At 36.1% G+C, this 11991-nt stretch overlaps 1 protein-coding gene across 1 annotated transcript; it reads left to right on the top strand.

Annotated features, from left to right (window-relative positions):
* Nucleotides 1–559: 559 nt before the first annotated feature.
* On the top strand, nt 560–11492 carry ERMARD (ER membrane-associated RNA degradation; the record flags this gene model as incomplete). Its single annotated transcript, XM_009073719.1, has 12 exons — nt 560–728; nt 1869–2008; nt 2525–2626; nt 3954–4043; nt 5364–5461; nt 6040–6176; nt 7492–7606; nt 8162–8264; nt 8710–8739; nt 9254–9319; nt 10362–10532; nt 11409–11492. Coding segments are annotated over exons 1-12 (1305 nt in total), but the record flags the coding sequence as incomplete, so codon positions are not given.
* Between the last annotated feature and the right edge of the window lie 499 nt (nt 11493–11991).

Raw genomic sequence — 11991 nt, 5'->3', positions numbered from 1 at the left:
CGCCCCGTGGCGTCAGGCGCGGCCTCGGCCTCGGGGCGGGAGCAGAGCCGCAGTGCCGTGTCTCTTCTAGACATAAAACCATCATAGAACCAAGAAAAAATCATGTTTTTCGATTTAACTTTCCTCCCCCACCTTCTCCAAATCTATCTTGTCATCAGGAGCAAAGCTCTTGGTTTTACACAAAGTGACATCAGTTTCCCTGCAAGCTGAGAGGTTAGGCGGAATGTTTATATACAAACTGTGTGATCTTTTGGTTAGTCTGTCTTGGCATTCGTTCAGTAGGTAAAAGCACTCAGAAATATACCATCCTGGCATTTAAAAACACCATTTTGGCATTATGAAAATGAAGCAATTCTTCCTCTGAGTTTTGCCAAGGTGGTTCTGCTCAAGAGTTCCTTTCATCATAGGCATGGATGAAGCTTGCATTACAAACCTTAACAGCTTGTTTACAGATGCTGTATTACTTCCTCTATAGCTGTGGTTATAGGTATGTTTTAGTAATTTCCTTTGTTCTCCTGCTTTCTTGATACGAGGAATTTTTTTTGTGTGTTTGTTCTAGATGGCAGTGTCAGACTCGATCACTACCTGTCTTTCTCAACCTGTGCATTACATGATTTGCAAACTTGGATTTGAGAAGAAAGACACTTATGATATTAATAATATTTTATCTGGAAATGGTGAAGTATGTTGGCAAGCTGTTACAGAGCATGTGTGTTACCTTGAATCAGGTTGGTGTTTACCTGCTGTAGTAGTAGTGATACATTCAAGACTGATGCAGAATTTCAGCACAGTTCCTAGCAGTCCTAGTTTAGTAATATCATTCTGTTGCAGTACAGCATTAGCTTTGCTGGAGATTAGAGTATGTACAGTTCATATCTACAAAGAGCTTTAAATTTTTCATCCACATTTGGTGTTTGGTTTTTCCTGGCTCCTAAGGTCTGTGTAGTCTGTGCTACTTAAGTAGCTGCTACTTTGCCTTCACCTTGGTTTTCAACTTAATGTACCTGCAACATAAGGAGTTCAGTTCTGCTTCTCTCCAGCCTCATCATTGTCTTCTTCTGTGTTCTTTATATTCCTTTTGAGGTAAATTTAAAACTCTCTGTTGCTGTTGCTTCTGGGTTTTTTCCCCCGAGTTTAACTTGTACATAAGTACCATTTGGCTTCCATTCTGTATGTGGAATAGTTTATAGTCATTTTAAAAAAAATCATAATTTATGCCCTGATGAACTAATTGAATTTTAATTTGCCAAAATTGCATCATGCAAGCTCTGTTATTAATTTCCTGGTGTGGTGAGAATGGTACATGTTTCTGCCACAAGGAATTTGTTGCAAAAAAACAAGAGAATTTATTTTCCTTTAAAAAGTGTCCCACCAAAAAGAAGCAGTGATACCACTCTGTGAAGTACCACATCAATCTCTGTTCTTTAAAGGGTGTAAGTGGTGCAACTTGACTGAGCCTGCTCAGCCTGCTCTAGCTTCCAGCTTGATTATGTGGAATTTCTGTAGAAATTCTAGGAGGTTCTTCCCATTTCAACAAAAGCATAATGATCCCATTTACTTCCATATTTTCTTGCATTGAGGTTTTGTTTTGATTGATTTTTGGTTGGGTTTTTTTTGTTTTATTTGGAGAAATTGCTTTTTTTTTATACCTGGTTTTGCACTACAATTTTACTTTTCAGTATTCCATCTGTGTGGTGTTTTGGACAGTAAATTATAGTGTAGTAGTTGTGCTAAAATAGCCTGGATAAAATTCTTTATGCTAAATATGTACACAAGCTGTAGCAGGTTTTATTCATTGTGAGTTTTAAAATACTGGTGGACATTTGGGAAGGTTGGTCTTGTAATCACCTCCTGTTTCTCAATTTAAGGTCAAAGTCTGGATTATATCAAAAGCATACGATCATTAGGACCTGTATGTGAATCTGTCAATTTGCACTTCAAATCTCTGACCAAGGAGCAGTTTGTAATTCAGTATGCATCATGGTTCCACTGGACAAACTGCACAGAGGTATGGAAATGCCTGTTAACAACTTGTATTTTGGCATGTGAACCCTTTGTGAAAGTTTAATGTAAGAACACAAAAGAGAGATCCATCAACCAAAATGCTTAGAATTTGTAGCTAATTGTCCTTCTCTGATATGTAGTTGCTTGTCATTTTCCTGACTTTGTAATTAGATTTTATATTAGAGAACATGAGGGGCTTTGGGCTCGTTCTAAGCTAACATCATAGGATTTTGTTTTGCTAATAATCTGTGCCTAATATCAAGCTTTGCTATGTCAAGTTATTGTGGGTAATTTTTATAGCTGTAAGGCACTAGATAGATTGCAACTGAAAATACAAGAGGTGCTCTAGGGAAATTTTTTTCCAAGGATCTACATTTTTATCTCCTTAGCACATTTTTCTTTCTTCATTTGCGTAGTAGCTATCACAGAGGAATATTTAGGTTTCTCTGTGCCTTTGACAATTTTGTTTTTCCTTCTGAATATTTAACACAATATTCTTCCTTTTCCTCCCTTCATACAGGTGTTTCTTGAAGTATTTGATGTTTTGCAGTATACACAAACTTCTGAAGTTGCTCTGGGATTAATGAAGCTAACATCATGTTTGGAGCGAGCCCTGGGTGATGTAGGTGTCAGGATGGGGACTCTATTGCAGATTTGCCTTTACAAGATGGGAATGAGCTCTTGAATTTAATTGCACATTAAAAGAGTGAGGTCACTCAGTACCATAGTAGTACACTAGCAGCCCAGGTCCATTTTGGACTGCCTGGGGAGGTGGTGGATTCACCATCCCTGGAGGTTTTCAAGATGAGACTGGATGTGGCACTTAGTGCCATGGTCTAGTAAAAATGGTAGGGTTGGACTTGATGATCTTTGAGGTCTCTTCCAACCTGGTTGATTCTATGATTCTATGATTTTGACTTGGGCAGAGGTTCTTTTCTGGATCCACTTGTGCTAATGGAAGCATCTTCTGAGGCTCTTTCACCTGTGCTGGTAGATTTGCTTGTGTGAGTGCTGTTACTAACCGATTTAATTAAGAAAGAGCAGAGTTTGTTTAATCAGTATATATACATAGTAGGTCTTTGTTACTTTGATTTATTTAACTGAAATGAGGAGCAGCATAGCTTCCACAGAAGATCTGATGGTATAGTAACTTCTTTGATGAGTGGCAAGAGCATGGCAAAACTGGCTGCTAGATAACTTCTTTCCTGGGAAGAAAGGAGCAACAACTATTTAACGAGTCTTTGCTGGTGGGCTATATTACCCATAGATAAATTAAAATAGCTGGTTGTTAAATATCTACAAGGAGCTCTGGAGAAGGAAATGCCAGAGAAAGAACAATGGGCTAACTCACATCGACACAAACCAATTCGCCCAAGTATGGGGAGTGGTAGGTTTTGAAGTAATGAAAAATTGCCAAAGATTTGGAAAACATCAGAGAGAATACAAAGAATGGAAGGTGTCATAGCAGTGGAAACAAGAGATGCTGAGATTGCCCAACATGGATAAAATCTAGGAACAGCCTGAATCAGAAGACAAACCACAAGTCTCCTTCCTTTAACAATGATAGACCCTATAGATTTCTAGAGTGAGGATGAAATGTGGTGTCCTTGGTAGAGTTTATTCCCTTGATTACATGTTCTTCTTGTGCTTTACTGGGGTTTTTCTAGTGGATGTTTTGGAAGAGCAGAGCAGTACGTGTAGAGACACAATGAAAAGCCTAACTATGGGAGCATTAAGTAGGATATCCACTCTTTTCTGACATATTGCCTAAATTTTATTTGCCATGAAATTACAGAATGTAAAGCCCCTTTAAGGATTCAGTGGGATTTGTCTGACTGTTGTTTTTACAATAATTAAAGTGGTTACTGGGTGAAATAGTCAAGTTGTATGTTTGAAATACAATGTATACTGCATTATCTATGTTACCTGTTTTGCTTTTTCTTTATTAGGTATATTTGCTGAATGGTAATGACTGCCCTTTCCTTCTAAGAGACTTGCTTGCTTCTGAGCAGCTCGCAGCTGTCTTTGGACAAGCTGTAGTAAGTGCATAGTTTTGAAAAAAGTAAAAAATAATGATCTGGTTTTCTTCTTGCCTAGTGGCATGCTTCCAAGCATAGCTTTTACTTGTGCTGAGGAAGCATTTGCAAATTCTGTAGTATATAGTAAAAATATAGATGTATTTTCATTTTATGCATGTTACTGTCTGGGGGATATATGGTAAAAATAGTGAATATTGTAGAGGAAATACTTTTAAAGTCACACTCATAAGTTCTTGCTTTTCCACATTAAAAACCTACATATGTAAAATTTTACATATCTGCCAAGGGGATGAGCAAGCTGCAGAGTTCATTCGCCTCATTCTGAGATGCACTGGTTGAAAACACACATCCTGCACTGGCTGTGAAAAGCTGTGTTCCCCTTCACCACCACAGTAGTAAGAAGCTTTGTAGCATTTCCCACATTAGAATTTTTCAAAATAGAGGACACTAATTTGTTCATCCCCCATGTGCAAAAAAAATAATAACCCCAAAATTCTGATGACATTTACACTCTTATGTAAACAGGTTAGGTGGTTTCTTGCATACGGTTTTACAAATGCAAGTTCTTTGTTAGGACGAAATATTGAATATTCAATATCTGAAGGGACCTACGAGGGAACCAGAGAGGAGCTCTTTATTAGGAACTGCAATGACAGGACAAGGGGTATTGGGTTCAGATTGAAGGAGGGGAAGTTTAGCTTAGATATTAGAAAAAGGTTTTCTACTGTGAGGGTGGTGAGGGTTGGACTAGATGATCTGTAAAGTCCATTCCAACCTCTAAAATTTTATCATTCTATGATTCTATGGTTGGGTATGAACTGTGGAAACTTGAATTAGTAGCCAATATAGTTGTGTTATAGGGATTATTTAATGAACTTTCATGGCATGTGGAATATTTAAATTCTTGCAATTAAAAATAACCCAAAGTTTCCTATTTTGTTTGGTGAGCTGGGAATACAGCTTTGAGTGCAAATTCTCTATTTTATGTTAACTTGCATTAAATTATGGTGCATTTCTACTACAAGAGCTAAACTTGATCTCATTTGTTTGCCTGTCGTAACTGTTTGAAATGTCTAATAACTAGTTTTGTTCTTTCTGTATTATATTCTATAACCTGTACAAGTAGACTGAAAGGTTTCCTTTCAGAGAATACTGGGAATTGCAAATAATGAGTTTCTGTTACTGTGACAAGCTGTCCCAGTCATCTTGACAGTAGACATTGTAGCTTTTCAATACCTTCTGAAGTTTTCAGTGAGGGAAAGATACAAGGTAATAAATAATGGATTTCTTCATGCAGTAATCACTTTGTTTATTAATTAGATGAATGTACTGAGGGTATTCATTGGATCTCCATGTGGTCTGAATCTTCGTAATGTTTTGTGGCATGGATTTGCATCCCCACAAGAAATTCCTGACAAGTAAGTTACCAAAAAAAAAAAAAAAACCCTCTCATTTTCTTACCAGTCAGACTTTCAAGTTCTTATAAAGAGGTTTAGTAAAACTTATTTTTCTTCTGGAGAAAAAAAAATTAACCAAAGGCCTCTGGCAGTATCCCAACAGATTTCCCCTGCTGCTGCTGCTTTTGGAAATGGGTTTCCATAGAATACTTCAGCCATTTTAAAGATGGTCAGTATTACAACCAGTGGTTTTTGTACTATTAGGGAAAGCAAGAGAGCTTAACTGTTTTTTAAAAGCCCTGTCAGGACAGTCAGGAATAACTCAGAACAAAAGGCAGGGGAATGGGGTTGAAGGAGGAGCAACAGCAGCCAGTGTTGAATAGTGTGATGCTTTTTTCCTAATTCTACTCTTCTATTTTCTTTCATGCTTGTGAATGCCATTAATAATAACATTGTGCCCCTACTCAGATGGGGAGTGTAGGTTTTGGATGTTCTATGAAAGAGAGATAATCCCGTTTGTCTGTAACTCACAAATGTTGATTCTTTGCACAAGATTTATTTGTATGAGCTTTTCTAATGTATAATGGTATTCTCCCTAGGTATTGTGCTATGCTGCTTTTTTTAACTGCAGGATTGGGTCAGTTGTTACAGACTTACCTTCTGCAAACTAAATGCATTTTAGTACATCGACCTTATGTGGTTCTTGCTAGCTTAGAGGAGTTTGATGTATTTCCAGGCAAGTATTTAACCATTAGCAAGTTTTTTATTATCCTGTATTTGCTATTGTTTCATTATCCAAAAGTGCTGTTCAAAATAATGCATTTTCCAGAGCGCTAAGATTAAATCTTAACTAAGATACCTGTATATACTGTCATTAGATGAATTAATCATGCTTATAGGACAAAGTTTTAATATGTGGGCTGTTCTACTGACTAATGAATCAAAAAATACTACATTCTCAAATAATTGTAACACATTGAAAACTGACACATGACTGCTTCTAAAAGGCTTCAACTGTATGTTCCATTTTTTGGATTATCAGAGTTCATTTCATGTAACAGTCATCTAGTTTGCCTTTACAAAATCTAATTCTTTCTGGAATCAATGGGTTTCACCAGCAGGAGTGCCCCCATCCCCTACCACGGAAGGGAGTGTTGAAGCAGAGTGAAGGATGGTAACACATCTTCAGTATACCAATGCTTTTCTCAGGGAAGGTCTTGAAGTGTCAGATTAAAATATTCTAATCACCCCATGCACAGACCTTATTTTGTTTATTTCTACTATTTTTAAGGCAGCAAGAGCATATGGGCATTCTTGGTGTCAATGGTGGTCATGATCAATTTGTGCTACATGATCAGTTTGCAGGTGGAACATCTGTCCATGAAACTGAGACAGGGCTTTTGGGAACCAAATCAAGTTGATAACATTCCTATCGTTATGGTGTGTAAATCCTATAGTTGGCGATTTGCTTTGAAAAAACATCTACTGCAATCAAGTTGCACTTAGCATTTTAAGCTTTCTCTTGGTTAAGATATTTATAATATGAATCCCTAAGTGTGAGTTTCATTATATGGTTAACATTGAAGTAGGAAATGTTAATTTATTATGCTAAATGTCAGCACAGAAAATTATTGAATAGGACCAATGTGCTTATGCTCAAATGTTCATTCTACTGTACTGATTCTGACTGAATAGAAATTATTATTTATATTACACTTCTTTAAGGTATTTGAGGTAGGTGGAAGATTACTCAGCCGAAGCTGGGTCCAGTTGCTGTGTAGTCTTTTAATCTCAATAAAAAGTAAGCACAACTTTGTAACTGTTTTTACTCCGTAATTTTATATTATCACCAGAAATGCAATCTTACAAACTCCAGTTCTGATCTTAAATGTGGCTACCATTGTACTTGCATTGTTAAAATAAATTGCGTAATTTTTAAGTTTCCTTTTACAAATGTTGAAATATTATTACATTCTCGGTGAAATTTTGAGAATGAATTAGTAAACTGTAGATTGTGTGTAGTCTTTCAGTGTTGTTTTGTTCACTTGCAGATCTTAATCATGAAGCACTTTCTGTAGCTGAAGAGCTTGTAAAACTGTCCAGTTTTGTATTAAAGACAATGTTACCATTTTGGATGGCTGCTTTAGAAGCTTTCAGGCAAAGCAGGTAATAGTCACATTTCTTTTTTGTTGTTTTTTTAAACAGAATATAGAAAGAATTTATTCTATATTTATATGTCTGCATTTGTAGATTCCAAAGCTTTTTATTAATTCTGTTGCTCAACAATGAATAGTTATGCATTGTTATGATGATCTCTCAGAAGTTTGCGGACTTACTACTTTATTTGGTGCCAACTAAGGTCATAAGCTGTATTTTGAAACCTGAAAAGAGCTGTTGCAGATGTAGCAAAAAAGGAAAGGGTTACAAAGCAAGTGGAAATCAATTTTTGTATATTAACATTTTGAATTATGAAAAAAAAACCTGTGTGTTTTATTTTCCTCTCCCGTGCTCCACCTTTCCACTAAAGTATTCGAGTCTCAGTTGTCAGTTTCTGTTTGGTGCAATTAGTCATTTATTGTTTGTTTACAAAATGCATTACAGAGGAATTTTGGTCCAGCTTGTTTGGCCTGAGACTGTGAGTCTGAAATGTCTCTAATTTCTATTTGGATTCTATTTGTAAAGGAGAAAAACCCTCTTCGGATATCTCTGTTAATTTTTCAGGTATGCTGACTGTATGATTCTCTTACTTCCTCAGCTGGAACTTGGACTTAGATTGCTCTTCACTGCAACTAATAAATGTCCAAATCGATTGCTAACAGCTGAGGTAAAATTTCTGTCTAAAGTCAATTGTGATTTAGTGCTTAGAATATTTGCAAAATAGTTATTCTAAAGCATAGTGTCTAAACATTTGCAGATTTACCCCCAAAAAGTTTCAATCAGCTGTGGAACATTAGTTACAAATTTCCAGTGGAGATTCATGAACGCCTTGAATTTTTTTTAAAGATGTCTGCCAGTAAAAAGGGCTGAAAAAGTACTTGAAGGTTAATGTTTAGAAACAGTAGTTTAGGATGGAAAGTAGACCATGCTATATTTATTTTAAAAAACTCAGCACAAAATCAAAATCCCTTTTTTTCATTGATAAGGGTTGGGGTTTTTTGCTATTCATGCACTTCTGGTATCTCATGCAAATGCATGAAAAATTTGATATACATGTCTAGTTAATTGTTTTTGTTTGAAAACCAAATAATATTAATTGTGTTTTGTTCCAGTCTTCTGCTCTCTACACCACTTTCGATGAGGTACTGTGGTTTATTTTTTTGTAAAAATATTTATCACTGTCAGAATTTAAGCACGTACACATTTCCCATTACTAGAGTCCAGAATACACTTTCTTATGTTGGATAAGACATTATTTATTGCATTTTCCAAATAAAAGATGATAGAGAGTAAACACTTTAAATTCAGAATCCTCCAGAAAATATCAAAATTAGTACAAATTGTAGTGAACAGACTATTTTCTTCTAAATGGTTTTATATTTAAATTTTTCACAGAAATAAACATTCTGTCATTATTTCTAGATTCCGTTATTAAAAATAAATAAATAAAATATTACAAGCAGAAATCTCAATTTTGCAAGTCTTTTGAATAATCTCAAATTGTCTGTCAGTAGTAATTAGGCACTTTGATTCTAGAGTGGCAGAAGTAATTGCTTAAAACTGGGGAAACTGGTTGCCTTAGTTGGTGCTCCTTCTTTGATTGTTTGGCTTTCAATAGCATAAGAAATTTCTATTCAAATTACTTTTTTTTTCTAGATGCTAGCAAAGCATTTGGATAGTGAAGTCAATCAGCTACCTGTAGTTCTTGAGGAGCCTGCCATGGCAAGTGTTTTGAAAGTTTTGTGGTGGTTTTGTGGTTTTTTATTTTTTCTTGCGTTAGTTTGTTGGGTTTTTTTTAATTTAGTAATATCTTTATGATGCCTGATAAGTATTTATTTCATTTAGCTTATATCCAACAGCTTAGAACCCGAAGCATGTTAGCCTTTTTCATTGTGAAGGGTACAAAGTAGAACCTGGCAAGTTATATTGGGTTATATAGGGCTACTTTTCTTTCTGAAATACAGACATCTCAGAGGTATTTGTTTTTAGACTTCTCAAGTTCAGCTGAATGGAGCAAAAGGAAAACTGATGCCTCGTACAGAGAAAATTCAAACTTATTCCTCATTGCTTCTGGGACACATCACAGAATCATTAAGGTCGGAAAAGACCTCTGAGATCATGGAGTCCAACCTATGACCTAACACTACCATGTCAACTAGACCATGGCACTGTGTCACATCCAGTCAGTGTTTCCTTAAACACCTCCAGGGATGGTGACTCTACCACTTCCCTGGGCAGTCCGTTCCATCATCTAATCACCTTTTCTGATGAGAAATCCTGCCTAATGTCCAGCTTGTCCAGCATTTTGCACTATCTGGGCAGATGGCACAAAAATGTAGCTCAAACCTACCAGAACACATTCTCCATCTTACCACCCAGATAGTCAACATGAAAACTAGGGGTGTTGAATTAAAGGTCTTTTGAGAATATAGAGGAGATCTGAGGTTACTGTCCTGTTGCCAGAGGCAGTGGAGGACTTGGGACAAAGCTGAAGGAAATCTGTTGTAAGCTCACACAGTATAGCGTGTGTATTAGTTTTGAATTTCCTCAGAAGCTACCAAGATGGATGAGTTGCCCTTTTTTTTTTTTTTGTCGTTAGGAGCATAATTTGCATTGGGGTTTTTTTCTGCAGATCTGAATTCTCCTTTCCTATAGACTTGATTACATACTTATCTTTCAGAGATATTCTATACACTGAACATATTAAATTCTATGTGAATACGCGTAGAATAGAATTCTGTACACTTGGGGTATGTTTCCACAGGAATTTCTTTGGGATTTCTTGAACCACCAAGAGGGCCCACGTATAAGAGATCGTTTAAGCCATGGAGAGATCGATCTAGAAACATTTCCTAGAGAAGTAGCTAATCAGATGGTTGCATTTGCAATTACTCTTCTCTGCAGATTTTCAGATGAGGATATGTCTTCTTTTAAGGTAGGGATCAATATTATGTTTTCAGAAGGTTTTTTTTCAGTTATTTGCCAAACCTGATTTTAGAGAGTTTTATGACTGAATCTTTCTTGACAGCTGCTTTTTGTGGAAATTGAGTATTCCTCCAAGTAAAAAATTGTGAAAGTGTGTTTTTCCTAGTTTTGTAGTGAAATAAGTGCAGAAAGTTTTCCAGAAGATTACCCTATCTTACTGTACCTTAATTCATTGGCTTAACCACTCCTTATTCACATGGTTGATCCATAAATAACAGTTAATTTTAGTTGTCAACTTGTGTTGATATCTAGCCTGTCTATGTGCTGAATTATCTGAAAGGTACATAGAACAGCTGTTGCTCACCCACTGAGGTATGTAGTATTTGAGGTTTTGTTTTTCTGAGATGCTATAAATTATGGTGGCTCACTAATGGAGGTGTTACTTGTATCCATACTTATACCGTGAATTTCTAAACACTTTTCGTCTAGCAGTGTGTTTCTCAGCATTAGTGACTGTTGTATTTGCTCTCCCCAGTTTCCCATTTATATTTGGGATTGCTTCTTTCAATGTCATACAGCAACCCATGAGATAAATCTTCCATTTATTAGTTGCAGCTCTTTTTAGTTTCTCAAGATGTATTATGTTCTGCTGCATTAACAGAATACTTACTTTTCTGTCAGCTGCTGTCAGTTTTTGTAGTTAAAATGTGCAAAATTGTGCTTTAACCAGTCACTGTGCTGATAACTTCTTTCAGCCCTGAGACATTTGGAAGTCTTTATTGACGTCGGTGCTCTAGGTAGCTTGCATAAAATATAGTCTAGGTCTGCATATGATTATGACAGTTAAAAGAAACTGTTGTGCATTGTCTGTGATTTCATAAATCAGGAACATATGGTCATAAAACCACTGATGAACTGTGCAAGTTGCTACCAATCTCGTTTTCACCCAATTTCCCGACTCAAGAAACAGGTAGGAGCTTCCATCCGTGAAATCATTTTGGTCCTTAAAATTAGGAAACCTTAAAATTAGTTTAATTGTTTTCTTCATGCTTTGATTGTCCTAAAAATATTAATATCTAAAATATTTTTAAATTTATTTTGTTTATGTTTCAAAATTTAAAGGAATTTGCAGTTGCTAAAATGAGATATAACTATGGACACTCCTGCTGATGCAATTGGTACTATGTTTGTGCTCTAGAACCCTGAATAGCTTTATTATTACAATGTTTGTTGTTCTGTAGATTTTTTCAATCTTCATCTGCTTTCTTATGTCAGAAACAGTGTTTGATCATGTCTGTAGGAATCTTGGATTAGGCCATTACTAAGGTTTTTATTGTATGCCAGCTAGCTGATTTAGGATTCTCTCATTGTAGCAATATTTACTTTCCATTGTCATGGCAGTTCTCTGCCCATCAGTTTTTCTATCAATGAACTGCTTGAGGATGTTCCTCTATTGATTTGGGATTGCA

The sequence above is a fragment of the Acanthisitta chloris genome, unplaced genomic scaffold (assembly GCF_000695815.1).
Source record: "Acanthisitta chloris isolate BGI_N310 unplaced genomic scaffold, ASM69581v1 scaffold42054, whole genome shotgun sequence".
In the NCBI taxonomy this organism is placed as follows: domain Eukaryota; kingdom Metazoa; phylum Chordata; class Aves; order Passeriformes; family Acanthisittidae; genus Acanthisitta; species Acanthisitta chloris.
Note: the sequence above shows the minus strand (reverse complement) of the source record. Positions and strands in the feature narration are given on the sequence as shown.